At 40.3% G+C, this 23,882-nt stretch overlaps 1 protein-coding gene across 2 annotated transcripts in view; it reads right to left on the bottom strand.

Annotated features, from left to right (window-relative positions):
* The window catches only part of NELL1 (neural EGFL like 1), an 874,275-nt gene that overhangs the window by 616,252 nt on the left and 234,141 nt on the right, over window positions 1-23,882 (bottom strand). For both annotated transcript variants that reach the window (XM_032240986.1, XM_032240987.1), the window contains exons 10-11: window positions 19,908-19,981; window positions 10,867-10,966 (exon numbers count right to left, since the gene is read on the bottom strand). In XM_032240986.1, coding sequence (XP_032096877.1) covers window positions 10,867-10,966; window positions 19,908-19,981 — 174 coding nt within the window. The remainder of the gene's footprint in view (window positions 1-10,866; window positions 10,967-19,907; window positions 19,982-23,882) is intronic.

The following is a 23,882-nucleotide window of genomic DNA, read 5'->3' as shown; positions in this document are numbered from 1 at the left end:
TGTCTTCCATTGCTATCCATAGACTCTCTCTCTCAAGTCCTCCAGCTAAACTTTGCCACAGTTTTTTCTTCAGCTGGTTATCAACACAGTCTGATGCATGAGACTCCTGAAAGTCACTTTATTTCTTAACAATTTCTCTTTTTTCAAATTGGAAACTATGACCAGATTGTAGAGCACATGCACACACACATACACAACATAAGTAAATAAACTACCTGACATTGAAGTTTTTTATTTGATTATTTTTAACAAGTGACTCTAGAGTCTTGGAACCTTTTGTATAATTAGAAGCACAAGGTCACATCTTTTAATTAGCACTGATCCACATATAGAGAACAGCTTAATTATAAAGCTGTAAAGAGCTTCTGTACTACAAAAGAAACTATCATCAGAGTGGATAGGCCACCTAAAGAATGCGAGAAAATTTTTGCAAGCTACCTGTCTAACAAAGGTCTAATATCCAAAATCTACAAGGAACTTAAACAAATTTACAAGAAAAAAAATAAACCCATCAGAAAAGTGGGCAAAGGATATGAACAGACACTTCTCAAAAGAAGACATTTGTGTGGCCAAGAAACATGAAAAAAAGCTCATCATTACTGGTCATTAGAGAAATCCAAATCAAAACAACAATGAGATGCCGTCTCAAGCCAGTTAGAATGTACCTATGCAACAATCTTGCATGTTCTTCACATGTACCCCAAAACCTAAAATGCAATAAAATAAATAAATGGAAAAAAAAATAAAAGTCAGGAAACAACAGATGCTGGTGAGGATATGGAGAAATAGGAATGCTTTTACATTGTTGGTGGAAGACTGTGTGATGATTTCTCAAGGACCTAGAACCAGAAATAGCATTTAAAGCAGCAATCCCATTACTGGGTACATACCCAAAGGATTATAAATCACTCTACTATAAAGACACATGCACATGTATGTTTACTGCAGCACCATTCACAATAGCAAAGACTTGGAACAAACTCAAATGTCCATCAATGATGGACTGGATTAAGAAAATGTGGCACATATACACTATGGAATACTATGCAGCCATAAAGAATGAGTTCATGTCCTTTGCAGAGACATGGATGAAGCTGGAAGCCATCATTCTCAGCAAACTAACACAGGAACAGAAACCCAACACTGCATGCTCTCACTCGTAAGTGGGAGTTGAACAATGAGAACACACGGACACAGGGAGGGGAACGTCATACATTGGGACCTGTTGGTGGGTGAGGGACAAGGAGAGGTAAAGCATTAGAAGAAACATCTAATGCATGCAGGGTTTAAAACCTAGATGACAGGTTGATGGGTGCAGCAAACCACCATGGCTCATGTATACCTATGTAACAAACCTGCCCATTCTGCACATGTATCCCAGAACTTAAAAGTAAAATTAAAAATATATGTAAATACAAACACAAAAGCTGCTATTTATCAAGTTCTTTCAACAGGCCAGGCATACTGCTAAGCATGTTACACACATAGATTTGTCACACAATGACCTCATTAAACCCTCATAACAACTTTAAAGATTTTAATATTATTCCCATTTTACAAATTAGGAAAATGTGGTTGAGACTTTACTTACTGAAGGTGACACAGTCAGTAAGTGACAGAGTCATAATTTGACTCTAAATTTCCTGTTATGACCACTATGAAAATAATTATTCTGAGTTTTAAATACTTGGATGCATCAACAACTACTAATGCCTAATCTCTAACAGTGTTTGTGGATCACAACTCTTCTACAACCTATAAAATTTTAAAAATCAATTCATTTAGGACTACCTGCAGGCTCTGCCATTTAGGACTAGCAGAAAAAAAATCTGGTCAATGTTTATGCCTGAGTATTTCTGGCCTCTGGTTAAGAACATCTACCTTACTGTAAAAGCAATAATGAGGGCTAACAGCCCCTCTAAGAGCACAGGAAATAATGCTGACTGTCTGGTGTGTCCCACCTCACATATGTTACGTCATTACAGCCATCAAGCCACCAACGTCCCATTTGGATGCGATCCTCAAAGTCATCTCACAGTTCACCCATCTAGAATGGAACTCTTGATCTTACCTCCCAAATCCATACTTCCCAGGCTCTCCATATCCATTTGGGGCACTTTTGTTCACAGAAACGAGAAAACTAGGAGTCATCTTTGCCCACACTCCTCAAATACCAGCTGTTCCCATGTTCTGTCCATTTTATTTGATAAATATCTCTTGAATATATCTCTTTCTCTTCCACTTCACAGCAGTAAGAAGACCCATCCTACTCCAAAATATTATCATCTCTCAAATAGAAATCACCTCATTTGCCTTCCTGTTATCCCTCTTGCCTGCCTTAATCCATTTTCTACACAAAGGGATTATTTAAAACAAAGATTGGATCATGTCACTCTCCTCCTTAAAAACCTTCCATGGGCTTTCCATCTCAATTAAGAAAAAAATCAAAATCCCTAACTTGAAACAACAAAGAAGGCCCCCTTTCCCTCCCCATCACACCCTCTAACCTCATCGGCCTTTCTTTTCATCCCTCTAGGGTTCCCATCACTTTCTGATTCAAGGCCTTCATACTCTTGTTCCACGAACTCATGCCATTATTACATATCCCTTCTAGAATAACTCCTACTCAGTCTTTAGGTCCCAATCTAAATGTAATCTATTCATGGGACTGGGGAAGGGGAACTGGAGAAAATATAAGTCAAAGGGAAGGAAGTTTTAGTCAAACAGGATGAATATCCTGTTTCTAGAGATGTATTTACAGCATGGTGACTATAGTTAATAATAATATATGCTATGCTGAAAAATAGCTGAGAGAGTACATATTAAATGTTCTCACCACAAAAAAAGTATCAGGTGATGGATAAGTTAATTTAACTATTTCACAATGTATAAAATATTACATTCTAGGCTATAAATACATATAATTTTTATTTTTCAGTTATATCTTCATAAGGCTGGAAAAGAATTGTTATTATTATTACTTTAATTGAGATAGAGTTTCACTCTGTCACCCAGGCTGGAGTGCAATGGTCCGATCTCAGCTCACTGCAGCCTCTGCCACCCGGGTTAAATGATTCTCCTGCTTCAACCTCCCACATAGCTGGGATTACAGGCATGTGCCACCATGCCTGGCTAATTGTTTTTTGTATTTTTAGTAGAGACGTGGTTGGCCATGTTGGCCAGGCTGGTCTTGAACTCCTGACCTCAAGTGATCCACCCACCTTGGCCTCCCAAAGTGCTGGAATTACAGGCCTGAGCCACCACCATGCCCAGCCTGGAAAAAAAAAATTTAAGAATATATTTGTATATAATCTATTCAGAGAAGCCTTCCTCGTCCACCAAGTCTAATTTAATGCACATTATTCTCTCACATGCCACCCTAATCTTGCCATTCATACAGTTAATCACAATGACTAATTACAAGCTTATTTCTTTGTTTAGGTGGTGAATATCTATCTCCCTACCAGGCACTCACTTCTGCAAGGGAAAGAACCATGAAAGCTTGTTCACCTTGTGCCTAAGACAATATCTAGCACATTACAGACACTCAATATTTATTGAGTTAATGACTAAATCCTCAAAGTCCTTCAAAATTAGAATTAAAAGAGTGTTTTAAGGATAAATAAACTGAGTCTCAAAGAGGTTAACTACTTTTCTTATGGTTACACAGCTGGTAGGTAATGAATGAAATAGAAATAGAAACTCAAATATGGTTGCCAGTCTCTGTCCACCATCCCACACAGCTTCCCAGCATTCCTTGAAATTTATTCATCAAGGGAATTCAAGAAATGCTGACCCTGACCTGAGGATACCAGCATGTCATCAGCCATTCGCATTTTCTAGTTCATGAAATGCCTGGAATCTTTCTAAAAAAACAAAGCTTATTTCTTCCTCCAGGACACATTCCCTTCTTATTCATTGCTTGGGGACTCAAAGTCATATGAAAAATAACTTGCCACACAACAGAACACCACCCATGTATGTGATACCAAGATAAGTAAGGCCCAGTTGGTTTGATTCACCTTAAGTGGTTAAAATGAGCAGATGCTGGGAGAAAAATGTATAATTTGCTGAAATGAAGCTTCAGGTTTTACTCAGACCACCCATTTAATTTTAGTTTCTAGGAGAGGAGCTCTTCATTCATTAAACAAATATTTATTAAGCACCTACTACATGCCCAGGTGTTATATCAGACAAAAGGAACATAGCAAAAAATATCATCAACATGTCCTCATTCATCCTACATTCCAGTAGGGGTAACTGACTGAGCATTGGGTTACAAGGGGATATTATGATGGACAGGGGCAAGGTGCTCCAGGAATGTATGCAGAGAAGGAGCCTAACACAATGTATTAAAGAGGAGATTTGAAGGATGAGTGAGGTTTGCTGGACAAAGAATAAGAGTTCCAAATGATTAGAGCAGCATGTACTCATAATATGTTCAAAGAAATTGATGAAAAAATATATATAAATGTTGGCATCACACTTTCTTCTCTGGTTGGAAGCAGCCTAAAATTTGGATGCCATGGTAGTCATGTACGGAGTTCTGCTGCCATGAATGACCAGTAACACTAGTAAAATGATTTACTTTCTTTAAATTCATTAGCCAAATCTGCATATAATAAGCTCTGACTATCATAATGAGGACCTCCGCCACACTGCCACTCTCCAAATCCCATCTATACTCTTTATAATTATCAAGGAGCCATCACTGATTTTGTGTCGTCTCTCAGTTTTGTAGCCAATGATGCCCTTATGTGCTTCACAACCAACATACATAACATAAGAGAAGTCTTGGCCCTTGAGAGTGAGAGGATTCCTTGAGATTTTGTGGACAGAAGGTAAGGCCGTCAGGGCAGACCTAAAAGAGACTGAACACCCAACTCTCACAGGTTCTACCTTAGAAAGCAATTGGGTTTCTTCTGCATTAGTCAACATTTAAGTCAACATTTAAGAGTCCTCCCTTAAGGTCTGTGGCAGCCCAGCCTTAGTGTCAGGTTTTCTCTCTGGGAAAAATGTGCCTCCTAGAAGCTTCATAGACCTTGAGCCACTGTAGCACTTTCAGGGCCACAAACTCATGTACTCACTGAAACTGTCCTCTGTTTCCAGCCCCAAAAGTTGAGCATATAGCCCTGTCTTTCCAGTCCACTTTAGCCCTTGGTTTCTGGGATTTTGATCAGATCTCACCTATCAATACGCAGAGGACCTGGTCCCTCTGTGAACTGCCAGTTCCTCTATTTAGGCACTAGTTTACACTCTCATTAAGTGCCTTTTTCTCTTTTCTTCTCAAATTCCCTGAAATCCTCTCTCTAAAATCATTTCAATTATAAATTCACCCAAAACAATGAGGAAGACTGGTTGGGGGGGAAATCATTTGATGCCAAGACTCTTAGGGAGGATTTAATTGAAGGGCATAAAATCTTAAACAGTACAAATAATCTCAACTAATTTCCGTCCAGGCCAGATGACAAGGCAAGTGAGTCTGAATTAAAATTACTGATAAATGCATTTGGAACAGATGTCGGAAAGAACTTTTTCCCAACACTAGAAGTCATAAACATGCAGCAAAACCCTCCAACATCATTGGCGACAGTGAAGATACAATTAGAGCTGATTATGAGGGGAATAAAACTCTGAGGAGCGTGTCAGGAATTTGGGGATGGGTCTAATGATGGGTCTATTTTCCTGGAGTGGTCCTGAGAATGCATGGTCAATATTGTTGACTTTTTTTTTTCATCCGTTAAGTGAGAGCACCAGAAATTCATGAGCAATCTTTTTCTGCTGGGTCTACACTGATGCTGTTATTACTGCTTCCCAGGCAGGAGCCCAGATGTTATTCCTGTGCACTTCTCCACCTATTGGCCTCACACTTCGAGTGGGCAGGCTCCTGCTACAGCCATTACCTCAAGGTAAAGAGGAGGGTAAACGAATTTTATGCTGCCAGCACAAACTGTTCTGAGGTATCAGAGAAAAGCTGCAGTGGTGATTAGGCTGTTCTGGGTGGTGCTGCTGTGTGACTGAGACCTTGAGTCCCACGAACTGCAAAATGGCCTCTCCCTGCCAGTAACTATCACCTTGATTCCTTTTGCATGTTTCTTCCCTAGCCATTCTATAGTTCTCCACCCACAGGTGCCCCAGCTGCTCCAATAGCTCTGCGGATTAAACTGCCCACTTAGTTGGTTACCTTCATTTTTCCCCTAAAGGACAAGGGAATTAGTTACAGCATTGGACATGACACAAAATTTGAAGTGACAAGGTATCTGGGCCCTAGCTTGGATACCAGTTTGTTGATACAGTGAACACCAAGAGTCAGTCAGAACCTGCCCTTATTAACTTTAAAGTCCTAGGTTTAATTTTAACAAAGAAAAAAAAATAAATGTAAAGCTGTAGCCCCTATATTTCATCTTGATTAGTCAATAAAGGGCAGGGCAGGGACAGTAACCATATAAGAAAATTTGATAAGACTCAATTAAAAAAAATTAACTTCATAATCAATCTAGCAAGCTATAACTTGAAGAAATAAGTTATAAGTCAGCAAAATGGGTTTTAACCTTATTTCATATGTAAAATATATGAAGCCTATCAGCTAGTGCTGAAAATAATGTCATTCAGTTATTAACATGACAATGACAGAAACATTCTATGCAGCAGGAATATATTTTCACCCCTTCCTTGTCTCCTGTATTTAAATAATCAATTCATAAAATGTGATCATTAAAATAAATGTTATTTTTAAAAAGACTGGAGAGCCCTATGGATATTATATAATTAGGCAATTGAGATCAGAAGCAAAATTCACTCTCTGGAAGTTTTCTCAAATTCCCAGTCTAAGCCTCCCCAGATAAGGCGGGCTCATCAGAGTCCTAAAGAAAATAACCTTGGAAAACTTCAAATTCTCCAGGCGGGCATGAGAAAGGTTTTGACTTAGACTTCTGAGGAATGATATTGCTATAGGGTAATTTTCCTCAGACTAATGACCGGATGGTCACAGTAGGAGAGAGATGATAAATATGCTAATTGAAAGGCCTTCGGTGCAGGTATTGAAAGGCCACAGCCACTTTGGTTTTTGTAATCAATAACATCAGGTGGCAGAAGCGATACAGCTATAGCATACCATAGTGCTCATCCCTAAAATATGCACTTCAGCTCATCTCAGTCCCGCCTCTCTGCTTCCTTGCTGCCAGCCAGTCTGTGGACAATCAGTCCACAAAGCAAATGATGCAGGCTTTCCATATGCAGGATACAAATTACTTTACATAGAAGTTGAGTGTTTCTCACCTTTTCATTATTTTCTGTTTCAGAGAAGGAGAGAAGGGGAGGAGAAAAAAGAACTGAATAATTTGCTTTAGAAGTCCACTGGGATTTCCAGGTCTTGTCAGAATAGTAATTGTCCAACCCCCCTCTTCCTCTTATGACTCCACACAGAAATGCAAAGGAAAAGGCAAAAATCAAATAGAAGATAAAGAGGAAAAGTATTTCTCACAAAATTGTGAGAGACAATTATGTTACTTCTAAAGATGCTCTTGATACATAAATTGGAATTAAGAGATACGAAGTATAATTCATGCGGGGCTTAGTTCAAGATGACAGACCTTTGAACTCATCTGTATTGCTTCTTGTTAATTGTCATTTAAATTGTAGGATTTCATGAAAAAGAGATATCCCACTATACAGATGAATATGTCTTTCATTTCCTGATTGCCTGATGGGCAGAGCAGGCCCAAGCATGTGGACAAATGGGCTGGATGTTCTAGGATTCTCTCTGCTATGGATCAACAAGAAGGAAGAAGGTCATGACAGTAGATGTTTCTGAAAAGGGCCTCAGTCAACAAGGCTGCCTCCTTTACTTCAGAGTCTGATTCTGAGATGGGAGTAGTATTGAAGACATCCAAATGGTTAATTCACCTGCCTCCCTCGAAAAGACCCTCTCCACCATCTCTTTTCTGAAGATATGCTCTAGTTCCTGTCAAAATGTAGAGTAGTCAAAGAGCATAAAATAACTTTCTCATGCACACATACCTCTGAAGAAAACCATTAGCTTCCAAACAAAGGAGCTGGCTGTTTCCTGGCTGAGAAGGAACTGGGTATGAAAAAGAAAGCCCTTGATTTCACAGATGGGCCCTGCCTAAAATCAAACCTATGAAGTCTCCCTCCTGCCTCCCACTCTTCTCTCAAACCTAAGTCAGGTTTGGTAAATGCCACTGCTTGCTAGCAATGGGAACCCTGTATGTCTGCTTCTTGTCAGTGGGATGTCACATCTCTCAGCATCTTCATTGGTAAAGGACACATTCCAGACAAGTGCTAACAGAAGCAGTGGCACCTGTTCTATTGTAAATCGGGTCAAAGCAATGAAATCCCTCCTGAATTTCTGTGGCCTAATCAATGATTCTGCTCTAATGAAACCACAAATCAGAATGGATTTACATAAACTGAGTCTCACTTGGTACCTCAACAAACAGCAAGTGATGGATTTTGCATTAAATTATAAGACCTACCTAACCATTCTATTGGTTACCAATAAATGCATCACTCTGAAAATTCCAATCAATCTTTAGGTATTTCTAAAGCATACCAGCTACAAATATGCTGATAGCCATGAAAGCAGATAAACCAGGGAAGATATTCTGATGTAATAGTGAGCCTACCACTAATTCTAGGGGCGATTTCTGGCTATCAACATACTAATTTTTCCTAAGAATTTTACCAAAGCCCAGAGCTCTCATGACCAATCACAGAAAGCTTAAGCTGAAAACATGCAATGATGAAATATACAACATTTTCATATATCAGAAGGTGCTAAGGAAGGGGCCAACAATTACAGGCTGCCACCTGTTTTCGTAAATAAAGTTTCATTACAGCATAGTCACACCCATTCATATACTTATGATCTGTGTTGCTTTCTTGCTAACTTACTTCGGTTACTTGTAACAGAAACCCCTTATCGGCAAAGCCCTTTATAAAGAATTTTTGCCACCCCAATGCTACAGAAAAGATAGAAAAAAAGAAAAATATGAGGTTACTTGATCTAAACTGCTATGCTGCTGGGACCTCCTTAACTCTGGAAGCTTCAAAGCTCAGATAAGAAGATAACATTTACTGGGTATTTCAGAATGTAAAGTATTTAGGGTAGGTATAGTTTTAAAATAATACCTATGACTTGAACTGGATTTTTTTTTAAGATTTTGAACAAATCATAAGTTCTCCTAATTCATCTAATTCTGCTTAGGTAAGAAGCTGCAGAGAGGAAGCGATACTTGAGCTGGGTGTTAAGACATAAGAATAAATTTAAGAGGCTATGAAGGGAAAGGGGTAGGGGATATAAAGATAATTTAGTTAATGGGTACAAAAATAGTTATATAGCCGGGCGTGGTGGCTCAAGCCTGTAATCCCAGCACTTTGGGAGGCCGAGGCGGGTGGATCACGAGGCCAAGAGACCGAGACCATCCTGGTCAACGTGGTGAAACCCCGTCTCTACTAAAAATACAAAAAATTAGCTGGGCATGGTGGCGCGTGCCTGTAATCCCAGCTACTCAGGAGGCTGAGGCAGGAGAATTGCCTGAGCCCAGGAGGCGGAGGTTGCGGTGAGCCGAGATCGCGCCATTGCACTCCAGCCTGGGTAACAAGGGCGAAACTCCGTCTCAAAAAAAAAAAAAAGTTATATAAAAGAAATTTATTGGATAGTACAATAGGTAATTAGAGTTAGCAATAAATTATTTTCTTTTTCAAAAGAGAAGAATTGTAATGTTCCCAACACAAAGATTAATTTGAGGTGATGGATATCTCAATTATCCTGATTTCATTATTACACATTGCATACATGTGTCAAAAGATCACATGTACACCCGAAATATGCACAACTTTATTGAAAAATAAAAATAGGCTGGGTATAGTGGCTCATGCCTATACTTCCAACACCTTGGGAGGCCAAAACAGGAGAACTGCTTGAGGCCAGGAGTTCAAGGCCAGCCTGGGCAACATAGCAAGACCTAGTCTCATATATATATACACACACACACACATATATACACACACATACACACACACACACACACATATACACATACACACACACACACACACACACACACACACACATACATAATTAGTTGGGTGTGATGGTGCATGCCTGTAATCCCAGCTACTTGGGAAGCTTAGGCAGGAGGACTGCTTGAGCCCAGGAGTTCAAGGTTACAGTGAGCTATGATCACACCACTGCACTCTGGCCTGAGAGACTGAGCAAAACTATCTATCTCTAAACTAATAATGATAATAAATAAAAATTTAAATAAAGAATGAATTTAAGGATGAAGGAAAATCCAGGAAGATGAAGCAAATCCATTTCTTCCCAATAATTAGCAACCAAGTCTTATTTATCTGATGCATCCTTGTAGATAGTAAAAAAGTTGCACATAAATCTAACCTATCAGTAAGGATTCCCCATACATCATTCTCTACCAGAGTATGGGAGCTGGTCCAATAGATGGAGCTGAAGAGAACACTTCCCAATCTCACTCATGAGAAAAATGTAATAATGATGATAATGGTTATTATTATAAGAACTATCATTAGCATTATTATAGGAACTATCATTTATTGAACATTGGTCACATGCTAGGCATAACGGTAGGTGCTTATGCATTATCCCATTTAATCTTCACAGCAGTCTTATCAAGTAGATACTATTATTATCCTCATTTTACAATTGAGGAGACTATGAGAGAGGTAAATAGGATATGCAACTTTTTAAGTAGCAGCACAGAGTTTTGGTCCCATGTTATTATCTTCACACTATTCATCAAACCCTCATGCCCCCCAAGGCCACCCCCAGCTTCACCCCAAGTATGGCCCACCACCAAGCTTACTTACCTCTACAGACACTGCAGCACTGATTCTCAGGAAGAATATGATCCTTTTCTGAGCAGTTCAAAGGAGGACACATTTCTGTAATTTTTACTAAAACTCCACTCTGGAAGCCAAATATTAGAGAAAGAAAAAGATGTTCACATTTTTAGTCAATGGTACAAATTTATAATGTTCTTTGTTAGTAGCCTGCAGTGATAACAATATATAATAATTAATACTCCCAGGGGTTCCACTAAAAACAATAATGCCACAAATTAAATTAATGAGACCCCTGGAATATAAGGTAAATTTCCCTTTCTAAATCCTAAAAGCCTAAAGTTCAACAGTTCTGAAGTATCTTCTATGGAGCAGAAGGATTCTAACAGTAATGTACTGATAAAGGTTTAACAACTGACTGTTGGGCAGGTAAGGCCTAATTTATAATATTTCCTAATTTCTGTGATGTAAATAGTGATGGCTGATTTTGAGCTATTAACATTACATCACTGAAAGCAACGTCGGGAAGTTATGTATAATTGAGCTTATGTGAGCCAGTTCTGGCCCACCCCTGGATAACAGGCATTGTGAACCCAATGACAGAGAACATATCTTCCTTACTATTTATGAGTTCTCAGTTTGGATGGAGAGGGAAATAAAGTCTTAGAAACTAGAAACCATAATACATAAAGAACAGTAAGTCTAAAAAATGTGCTTGAATAAAAGTACTATAATGTGTCTTAGAATAATAATTAATTCTGTTCAAGTCGGGAGGAATTATGAAGATGCCACATTTGGGGGAACTTGATTAGTGGAATAAAGGAAGACGACGCTATCCTGGCAAAGAGAACAGACAAAAGCCAAGGCGTGTAGGCAGAAATGAACTGAAAGGGGACGAGTTAGATGAACATGAGATTTTCCCTAGATATAAATAAAACCACTTACGATAACGTGTAAGATATTCATAAGGTGAATCTTTATGACCTTACTTCATCCAAGGTCTTTTTTGTTGACATTATTAGCATCTGTATTTTGTTTGATGCCAATTTTAAAAAAATATTTTATTATCATTTTTTTTTAAATAGTGAAAGTCTCTTATTTTATCTAAAACATTTACTTTTTCTCTCCCATTTTTAAAGGGATGCATAAGTCAACCAAGAAGCAAGAGGAGGAAGAGGTGTCTCATTTAAGGCCAAAAGGTAGTTCCCAACATAGGTAGAAGAATAAGGTGGAGGTGTACAGTCAAGAAGGGTGAAGGAGACAGTGTATTTTCCATTTTCAAAAGACTGTCATCCCAGTGGTTCCACAGTTCTCTGGTTTGGCAAGAACTCCCACTATATCAGAAATGGGAACAGTAACAATTGTATATGTCAAATATAAATTTCCAACGTCTCATCTTTTGGACTATTTGCACCATGGCTTCCTCTCTTTTCTTAGAATTTTGGGTCTAGACAGTCCAGCCTCTGGCATTCTTGGTTTTGTCTTATCTTCACCTTTGATCTTTATTCCCAAGGGAATTCTTACTTTTCTTCTTAGAATTGTCCCCAAGATCTAAGAATTGATGCTGCTACTCACTCTTTGCCCCACTTTGCAACTGCACTTCATTTTTACTCCTCAATCCAGATCATGATGGGTGGCCTCGAACCTCAAAAATTAGCTCCAGTCCTAAGGCAAGTGTCCCTACCTCATGTGCCTTGCCTTCCACAACAGGAAATCAAACCAGTTATTACAAATCAATGGAAGTTAGTAACCTTACTATCGGCAGCTAAATGTAGAGGAAAACACAATGCTGAATTACTTGCCAATATTGCCTCTAAGTCTGTCCTTCAATATTAATATATTTATTGATGATCTACTGCCTCCTGGCATAAATAAGAGTGGCTGACACTGTTGAATCCCTTTGTCAGTTCTATGTGCACACCTCTAGGTTTCTCAATGCTTTGCTGCAGCTGGCTCACCTGTCACCCTTAGAGCGCTGTCCTTGGGCACTGGAGCCATTTTGTCCATGCAGAGAGCCAGAATGTACACGCAAGTTCTACAATTCCCATGCCTGTGACCCAAAGTCAATGACTAAATTGTGCGGGATATTCTTTACCTCGAGGAAAGACAATCTCTAGGGTAGAATGCATGCGCCAGAAAATTTCACCTCTGTTCAGTTTCTTCCCCTTCTCCATCTGGCATCTCCCATACCCTCACTGGTTTCTCCTGGGGGCACTACCTTAATAAATCACTTGTACTAAAATCCTTAGCTCAGAGTCTCCTTCTGGGAGAATCCAAACTAAGACAATTAAAATAAATTTCACTGTTGCTGTCAAAAATCAAACTGTTAAAAGAGATTATCTCTAGGTGGTGAGATTCTGGAGTGATTCCCATTTTCTTCCTTATATTTTTCCCTCTATATTCCAAACGTGTAAGTATAGATTTGTTTTTATAAAAACAAAATGTTTTCAATGCCACAAAAGCCTTTTTAAAAATAATCACAAAAGCTTCTCTTTTTATTAAAAAAAAAAAAAAGGCTTGCTTCACTGATTAAACCAGTCAACAATTCTAATCAACCTTTAACATATTTAATGAGTAAGATCATAATCTCAAATATTTAAATGGAGACAAACCTTTTTACATGAATTTGAAAATAATGTGAACTGTGATTACCGTTGCATAAGTGTCACCAAATCCATTTAGTCCAGCTACATAATTAGGCACAAACATTTTATAACTTTATTTTCAAAACCATCTCTAGTAAGAATTACCTGATAATTAACATTTTTTAATCCTTCTGATTATGGTATGTTATTTTACAACCCCTGGAGTTCTGTGTTGGTGCAAAAATACAATTCCTTTTTTCTTTCTCATTTAGAGTGGCTGTCTATACATTGGAGACACTCATATATACAATGAGTGTATATATCTCATTGGTCAAATATATACACTTACAAGCTCTGTACTAATCATCGTGCACTAACCTGAATTTCTAGCAACATACAAAACTCACAACTTCAAGTCAAAAATTGTTGCTAGGATAAAGAAATTTTGCAGAAAAGCAATAATTGGGCAAAATTAATAAGACTGTTAGGAAAGTTTATTCATGTTGATTTTTTTAAAAATTATGTTAACTCCTGGAAATACTTGGTGAAAATATTTGAAACAAGACCTTGTTTTTTGCCTAATTGGTATTGCTGTAGCTTTAAAATGATCCCAGGAAAATGAAAATGGATGGATCTCCAGGCATCCTTTTGTCAACTGACAATCTTCATCTGAATGACAGAATGTCAAAAATTATTTTATCAATTATTTCCTCAATCCTCCCAAGGATAATATTTTCATAATATTATTTTACATGCCTAAGAGAAAGCTTAATTTATTGCATACAACAGACTCCATAGAGCATTAGGGCTTAAATCTTGAGAAAAGCTGCCTGGGAGAAACCAGAGGCCCTTTGATCCTATACCCATTACCCTCACTCTCTGCTGACAATACCCATTAAATATGTCCCAAAGCTCTTCCGTGCCGTTTTATACATGCTACCTTTATCAAAGGAACCAATGGGCCATAGCTTGACCAATTGGATATTCTCAGATAGACTGAAAAGTGCTCAGTCAATCCTTTTCCATCTACCTCTCTAAAATTCATAAATTAGAATTATTTCCAAGTCAGTCTAACAATGTCAGGAGTGGCAGTAGAAAGGCTAAGAGAGGAGGTTGTAGGGCCGAACCACGCAGGTTCTGATCCCAGCTGGCTCACTCACTACTACCTATGTGGCTTTGTTCTTCTGTGCCTCGATTTGCACATTAGAGTATTACCTTCTACACAGAATTATTATGAGATTTAAGTGAGACAAATATGTTTTAAATGCTCTAAATTGTGCCTAGAAAATAGTAAGTGCTCAAAAATTACTAAAAATTATTGTCAATAACTCTTTCTTGTATACAAAGTAACTATTCAGTAAATAACTATAGAAACACAATAAATGGAAAAATTAATAACATTTTACACAGAATTATTCACATGCACTCACATACACGCACACACACATTCACTACTTGTGCAAGAGAATAATCTGTCTGCCCCAATTTCTTTCTAAATTATAATTAAAAAAAAAAAAACAGTAAAAGATGAACCCAAGTGTGCAGAGCAGCTGCAGTGTGCCGGTAACAGTAGTAAGTGCTAACTAAATAAGCTGGCATTCAAATCCATGCCCTATCACCAGAGTGAGCAAAATTGCCTTTAATCATCCCAGATTTTCCTGGGATCAAAGACAAAAGCAAGGATTTTAGAGTCCAACCATTTGCCCTTCCTAGAAGTAAAACAACGTTCAGAGAGCATGTATCTGTCCTAAATTCATGGAGGACATGCATGGTCACGTGGAATAATAAAAATAGCTCACATTTATTGAGGATGGTCTTTGTGCTAAGCACTGTACTAAGCTGTCCATGTGTTTTATCTCATTTAATCCACACAACATCCCTGTGTGAGAATGTGCCAGCTATAGATTATTGACCACCCCACCTGCTCCCCTACTTCCAGCTCTGGGAGCTTCCTTGTTGATCAAGAGATCATAAAGCCCTTGCTATCACACCATCCCTGCCCCTGCCACTGAGTGGAGAGCCCCTACACCCAGTATCCACTGATGCAGAGAGACCACCACACCTGCACATCCACCAGACTGCCTGGACTCATGAAATCTCTGGCATTCCTAGTAGCAGCCAGGAGGGCAAGAATGGGAATCAAAATAGGGAGGTTCAAGGAAGCTAACCTTCAGGGTACAGTCTGGCCAATGAGAGACAGAATATAGGGAATGCCTTTCCTTCCCAGCCCTCCATAAAGAACAAGATTCAAGCTCTTCTTTTATTAGTATTTTCTTGAGTGCTTCTACAAGTCTCTAAATGCCTTGTTCTTTTCAATCTTTAAGATACATTCCTGTCTTTTCCCCAGGGATGTGATGAAAAGAAAATGAAATAATGTAGGTAAGAGCACTTGTGAAAATGGTCTTTTCTGAGACACAGTGGTTTCTGTCAGCTTCTTAGGAGACGCCTCACAAAGCCAGCTGTGCTTTGTTGTTGGGTCCTGGTTTTTCTGATATGCACTGTCTTGTACTTGCTCTCCTGCCTTTCCTTCCATACTTTCATCTGTGCCTCACTCATGCATTCCTAGGACTATACCTTTCCCCCTCCTCTATCCATTCCCATCACCACCAAAGAATAAATACATAAAGCTTCAACACAAATGCCTAGGCTCCCGGTTTTATTATCTAGAAACCAGGATCAGATAGGTAACAAGTGTTACTATTCTGACAGTGTGTTCCAGCTAATGTTACAAAGAAAAGGAATGACAGTTCAGCACAAGGCACTAGGCAAAATGTTCCACATTTCTCCAGGGCTGGTGATGTGCCTGTAATTGTCTTTCATTATGTTGCAGTGGGAATGATGAGGAGAAAAAAAAAATTTGCAGGAAGAAGTAAGAACCTTCACTTTGACTTCATAATCTAAAGTGATGTTCTCCAACCCAGCTCTTACTAGAACCCAATAAGGGAGAAGAATACAAGGAACCCTGAACTTCACTATTAGGTAAAATTTCAGTATTTAAACCCAAGTCCACCTGACTGCAGATTTTGACCTTTCAACCACAATGCTATATTGTGAAAGTAATTAATCTTACCCTCTTACCCTCCAGAGGAAAGAAGTAAAGCCACTGGATAGAAGTTATGGAGAGTAGATTTTCACCCACTTAAAGGAATCCTCTGATTCCTAATGTTTTCCAGGCATGGAAATCCACTAACCTAGTAGGTTAGTAACTTCCCATTATGATATGTTGGAGATGAGTTTTTTGTTTTGTTCTGTTTTGTTTTTGTTTTTTTACTATTTTTTTTAGATGGAGTCTCACTCTGTCACCCAGGCTGGAGTGCATTGGCACGATATCGGCTCACTGCAACCTCTGCCTCCCAGGTTCAAGCGATTCTCCTGCCTCAGGCTCCCGAGTAGCTGGGATTACAGGCATGCACCACCATGCCCAGCTAATTTTTGTATTTTTGGTGGACACAGAATTTTGCCATGTTGCCCTGACTGGTCTTGAACTCCGGACCTCAGGTGATCTGCCTGCCTCAGCCTCCCAAAGTGCTGGGATTACAGGCATAAGCCATCAAGTCTGGCTGGAGGTGGGTATTTTCAAGCAGAAAATTATATCACAAAGTCTTACTACAATAGCTGGTCTCCAAAGATGCCTTTCTACCTAATGAATCATGCCTCCTGGTATTCATGTCTTTGTATTATCTGCCTCTACAATAAACCTGGCCTAGGCCTGTATAACCTTTAGACTGTAGAAGAAATGATGATCCAGTTTCGAAGACTAGGTTATAAGAAATATTGGCACTTTCACCTTGGTCTTTAGAGAGTTTATTCTGGGAGAAGCTGGGCACCATGTGAGAAATCCCTGAGACCACTATGGCATAAAGAAGCTCAATGGGCTGGGCGAGGTGGCTCACACTTATAATCACAGCACTTTGGGAGGCTTAGGCTGGCAGATCACAAGGTCAAGAGTTCAAGACCAGCCTGGCCAAAATGGTGAAACCCCGTCTCTACTAAAAATACAAAAATTAGCTGGGCGTGGTAGTGCGTACTGTAATCCCAGTTACTCAGGAGGCTAAGGCAGGAGAATTGCTTGAACCCGGGAGGCAGGGGTTGCAGTGAGCCAAGATTGTGTCACTGCACTCCAGTTTGAAAGACAGAGCAAGACCCTGTCTCAAAAAATAAAAATAAAAAAAAAAAGCCCAAGGTACCTATGTCTAGAGACTACAGAGAATAAGGCACACTCACACACACACACACACATATGGAGAGACACAGAGAGAGAGAGAGAGCACAAGACAGAGAGACAGAGAGAAATCTCCTTCTACTCATCTTTGTTGAGGTACTACTCACAAAAGTAAAGAAGCCATCTTTGATAGCCAGCTATGTCAAGCCTTCACAGGATTCTAGCTCCAGCAGCCATCAGATTGCAATTGCATGTGAGAACCCAACTGAGAATCATTAAGCTGAGCCCATTCAACCCATGCAACCATGAGAAATAATCACAAAATCTAAGTTTCAGAGAGTTTGTGTAGATAGCCAAAATCCAATCAAACTCAAGATGCCTAAACCTGACCAGATTTGCTGTCCACTCCCTCCTCACCCACAAAGCTCCTCCTGAATGTCCCTCTTCCTGCATCAGTATCTCATCATTACCTAATGAAGAGAGCAATTATCACATTTTGGCTTCTCCTGATCCAGTCTCCCTTACCATGAGTACCACAGTGTTCTCTTAGGGTATATTTTCTCCACTGCATGCACTCTTAATGAGGTGGTAATTCCAGGTAACTGGCTCCTTACACAGAGGAAAGGGGTTGAATTTTTCCCCATCCTGAACAATCAGAGCTCGGACATATGGTCCAACCTTTGCTAATCACATGTCCTCTCTCTGGACTTTAGTATAAGTGACTCCAGGACAGTAGAAATGGCTGAAAGTCACAGCAGCAAATGTGCTTGCCAGGGTCCCCGCTACTAGACCACTGCTATGGTTTCTGTTTCCTAACTTCTGGGACTCCTTAGTCTCTACCTAGTATCAAGCCTGGTCTGGCCCTTTGGGGCTTCTGTGAGTCTCCCAATATCATTTTAATAACATCGTCATTTTTACTTACATTAGCCAGGGGAGGCTTTGGCTTCTTGAAGCCAAAAATAGAAACTAGTATTCCCTGCAACTATACCAGAAACCTGGACATCATCTGGGTTTCTCCTCCCCATCATGTTTGCCTTCCCCAAACTCAATCACTTGAGTCCTTTCAATTCCATTTCTTAAACAGCTCTCAAATCTCTTTTCCTCTACATCTTCACTCTCACTGCCTTCGATGAAGACCTTAGGTCATTTCTTACAATTATTTAAATTAATCTGGTGCTCCTCCAGTCACTCCCCACATTGCAATCACAGTGACCTTTGAAAATGCACAGGTGCTCATGACACACACACACACACACACACAGAGAGAGAGAGACAGAGAGCAAGCGCAAGCGCATCAGTGAACTCTCATTTCCATCAAGATCAAGTCCAAACCAGGTTCATTCTCACTTGTTCTATCTGTCCAGGTTCAGGTTCATCTCTCTTCACTCTCCCGCATGTGCACTAGAACTTCACCCAAGTCAAATTATTTGCAGCTCCCTAAGTAAAACCTGTCTCTTTACTGCTCTAGGCATTTGTGAGTGCAATTCCATTTGTTTGGAACATGCCTTCTCCCTCATCTATCTGGGAAGCAATTGTTGGTTAAGTAATCACTCACCCAAACAACTGCATGGCTGGCTCCCACACCTTACCCAGGGCTTTGTTCCAAAATGACATGTCAGAGAGGTCTTCTCAGTTCACCCATCCCCACCTCAAACCCCTCTATTCCTTCAGCCTACTTCATACTTTTAGAGAATTTGACATTATATTATATATTTGTTTAATTTCCTACTGTCTGTCTCACTCACTCGACTGTAAGTTCTACAAAGACAGTGACTTTATTTCATTCACTGTTGTATATCCAGAACCCACTATAATGCTGTCATATAGCATTTGCTCAACGAATATCTGTTGAATGATTATTGAATAAGATCTATGATTTTCATGTCTTATTTCCAGTAATACATGGAAGGGGGGCAGGCAGAAGAAAGAGGCATTTTAACAGTACTTCAGCCCTCTGGGAGTAGAGTTAGTATCATTGCCACAAGCATTACAGATGGATTCCCCTAGCACGAACTCAAAACCCTTTCCCAGGGCCACCCACCAGCCTCTCTAACTCATAGTAGCTGTTAGTTCTTTCTTCTCTCACATTATTCCCTTAGTAGTTTTTTCCAAGGCTCCCTGATCCACAGCTGACCACAAGCTAAGCATATAAATGACAGTGGCTGTATCCTCCCCATCCTGTACTCCAGCCCACCACAGAGAGTTCTGCCCCTCAGGGACCTATCCAGGCCAATATGTCCCACCCAAGAACCTTATCTAAAGCCCACACATCTATCTATTCATTTTCTAGAAGTGACAGGGACCATAAAATTAAAACTTACTCGGCATTCCCGACAGGTCTTGGTTAAAATCCGCTGGCCTTCTGCAAGGACTTTTCCTCCATATATACATTTTGCTGTAATAAAACATAAAAATGGGTCAGACAGTCATGCTGTGCAACAAAATGACCTCAGAGGTGCCTTCCAACTCCACTAGATTCCACAGAAACCTAGATTCTCTGCTTCTGAGCAATACAAATCTCTTTGTCTAAAGTGAAAGACATGGGAATTGTGTGGAGGATAACCCTTAAATCTTTCAGGCAGGCCTCATCATGATTGTGTTTGCCGTGCCTTCACAGCCAGGATATACAATTATTTCAATGTTACAGTTGCCAAAGGAACTAGAGAATGAATTGATGTAGTAAGAAGCCAAAATGAGAAAGAATGGTTGCAGTCACTGTGGAGTACAATTAGCAGTAGCTTTGATTCAGACACTCCAGCTAAAACAAACAACTGGGTGAAAGGGGACTCACATATATTCCATTCCTCAGAACCTCAGCCACAATGGAGAAGAACGCCATTTCTTTTTCCTTGTGATCATGGGAGTGGGCGTGAGAAATACACATGCGAAACAAGTGAGAAATGCAAGGAAAACCTGTAAAGGGCTAGATCAATGCACTAGAGAGACTGCCTTGGAATAGTGAGTTTAAAAGGCTACCAGGAAGGCCAGGGGGTGGACTTGTAAAACATTTCAAAGAGAAGTATAAATGGAGCTCCCACCACTCAATTTAGATTCCACTGAAACTCATTTCTTGACTTAACTGGCTGATTCACTTTTTTTTTTTAGACGGAGTCTCACTTTGTCACCCAGGCTGGAGTACAGTGGCATGATCTCGGCACGCTGCAACCTCCACCTCCCAGGTTCAAGCAATTCTCCTGCCTCAGCCTCCTGAGTAGCTGGGATTACAGGTGCGCACCACCATGCCCAGCTAATTTTTTGTATTTTTAGTGGAAAGAGGGTTTCACCATGTTGGCCCCAGGCTGGTCTTGAACTCCTGACCTCGTGATTTGCCTGCCTCAGCCTCCCAAAGTGCTGGGGTTACAGGCATGTGCCACAGCACCTGGTCCTGACTCACTTTTAAGCAAGTACAGTGTATGCCAATTTGATACCCTAATATAACACCACCAAATTCTCTAGACACTTCAACAGGAAAAAAGAACCAAAGATCTGGTCAATCCCTCTTCTGCCCTGATGAGGATCCTTCTAGCTCCAGCTCTAGGAGGAACAGAAGCAACAATATGCACTTTAAGAGATCTCTCCCACTAATTTGGTGTTGGTTGTATAGAACCACCTCACCTTTCAGAGCCGCTATATCTGCATCTGTTTTAAAAAGAGTCTGATTAAATTTGACGGTTTTCTGGTTATAAAATCCTCTAATTCTCAGGGGATGTTCAAGTATTCTTCATTCAAATAACATTTCAGTGCTACGAAAGGGTAGGCGACAGGCTAACTGTGACATGTTGCAAGAAACAACACTCTTTTCTCATGGAGCTTACAATCAGGGAAATAGACAGCAATTACATAATCACATCAGTGAATGTATAATTACTAAGTGAGGCAAATACTATGTTTGCAGATGAAGAACCTAGACCCCTTTAGATGTTGAAGGGTAAGAGTTGAAATGCAAAGAGGGTGACCAGGTAAGATATGAAGGTTTCATTCCTGCCTTCCAGTAAAAGAAAAACAACTTAGTAATCATCTAATCCATTTTAGCCACAGGAAGGGGAAAGTCCAGGAACATGCTTTACTTATCATCATATGCTGTAGTGGATGCTATGCTATGTGGAGATCTCCTTCCATGAGCAAAGGATACATTGTTACAACTGCTGTGACAGTTGGCAACTAACAGCTCTCCCCTGAATAGAGATCTAAGACTTGCATAGGGCTGTAGAGAGCCACCTTGCCCAAGGGGAAATTCCCTTGGTTGACAAAGATGGTACACAGTGAGCACAACCCTGAAAGGCCATTCCAGCTCCAAAGCTCCCTGCAGGAATGAGTTAGGCATTTGTTGTAACCACTGCAGCTCAACTTCTCCTTTATGCCCAATTCTTCTTCCTTCGCCACCTCACTTCCACCCAGAATTGATTCTGAGAGCACTTCCTAATAAATTACATGCAAATCTCTATCTCAGAGTTGGCATTCCCTCAGAACCTGACCCGCAGCAATCTCACTCCCCACCCATATAGGTTCCACTCTAGCGTTCTCCTCTCACTGAATGACCATGGCATGGGTATCCATCCCAGTGCCCACACTCCAGTGCCTGGCATCCTTCTAACCTCTCCCTCTTACACAACTCCATGTCCAATCAGTGCCCAAATCCTAGTAATGTTCCTTTCTTAAGTTTCTCAAATCAACCTCTTCCTCTCCGTTCCCCACCCTCTGCCCCCTGACCCTGTCTTTGTTCAGGCTGCCATCATCCCCCTTCTTCAGGACTACCACAACCTCCTAGCACTCCCATGTCCTAGTCTCAGTCTTCTCCAGTCCTTCCCCATATAAAAGTCAGACACATATTTTTTAAATCCAAATATGAGGCCCTGCTTAAAATCAGGGTCCCTAAGGCTGTGAGAATAAAGTCCAAAATCCTAAGTTCAGCAAACAAGGCCATTCATGAGTCTGTTTATCTCCCAAGGTTCACAGCCCACCATTTCCTGTGCTTTTACTCACCCTCCCAAACATTCACACCTCCACATATGTTCTAACCATGCTTTCTCTCTCACTTCTGGGCCTTACATATACTGTACTGTTCTCTTCCTCAGAAACACCTGCAGAACTCCCCATCCACCTTCCACTGGCAACCTCCCACTCCATATACTCATGAGCTTCCACTTAGGGCTGACTTCCCTCCAGAACTTGTTCTTACCCTTTAACACTGGTTAACCGTTCTCACTTTTTGATTATATTATACTTGGGACCTAATCCTAACAGAATATATATCACATGCTGTCCTAATTTCCCATTTAATTATACACCCCACAGTGCCCCTGCTGCTAACTGCAACCCCCACATCTAGAATTTTATCTCCAGACCCAAGCTCCATGCCTCTGGACTTATTGTGAGTAATAATAAATCATTTTCAAATTAATGCACCTCTAGTAGGTGGCAAAAACCAGTCAAATTTCTTGATCCCCAGGTAAGTGTTATTTCTGGCATTCAATATAACTTCAAAACAACTGAGAATTAATATAATTGTCTGGATAGGTCCTTTCCTCCCTTCACTAAACAAATATCTATCCCTGATCATCTTTTATGCCTTAATTTTGTAGATAAATCAGTTGGCCATGACTCATTGGTCCTAATGAGGATCTGGATTTCCCAGTTTACTTGCATGGGGAGACCACACCTCCAAGTCCTGGAATTCCTGTCTAATAAAGTCCCACACTCCCAAATGTGGCTACTGCCAACTTGGCAAGGCAGCTTGCTCCAGAGTGACAGTTCTGCTAAGCGTGCTGTTGTCAAATCTACCATCTGCTTCTTGGCCAAGCTGGAAGCAAAGAAATAGACATTTTTTCTTCCTTTGCCCCTTGCCACTCCCACAACGGTATTAACACATTTGCTTCCCAGCCTTAAGGCACTTGTCCAAATCCTCTCTTCCCCTTTGACAGGCTCATCCCAGGACTCCTATGTGGAGATAAAAATGCCTCATTGTTTACATTGACACCACACATGGAGACACATCCACCCCTAAAATCCACCAGTCTGTTATAAAAATTAAATGTCCACTGAACTTTATGTCCTCACATAGCAGGGTGCTTTGGTGGCTGCTGAATGAGATCAACATGTTACTGCACTCCTCAGCCATTTGCAATCTGGCACTGGTGCAGAATGTATCTATCTATGAAATTATCTTAGGACGACTTTCAGGATCACCAGTGGAGGTCACAAGAATTTCTCCTGCTTTCTCATACTCATCTCCACTTCTCTGACAATAGCGCTCGTTCCCTGCCACCGCCTTCCTATGCCTGACATCAGTCCTCATT

The sequence above is a fragment of the Sapajus apella genome, unplaced genomic scaffold (assembly GCF_009761245.1).
Source record: "Sapajus apella isolate SASKATOON/1434 unplaced genomic scaffold, GSC_monkey_1.0 scaffold47, whole genome shotgun sequence".
Taxonomy (NCBI): domain Eukaryota; kingdom Metazoa; phylum Chordata; class Mammalia; order Primates; family Cebidae; genus Sapajus; species Sapajus apella.
The sequence above is the reverse complement of the archived record's forward strand: the minus strand, read 5'-3'. Positions and strand labels throughout refer to the sequence as shown.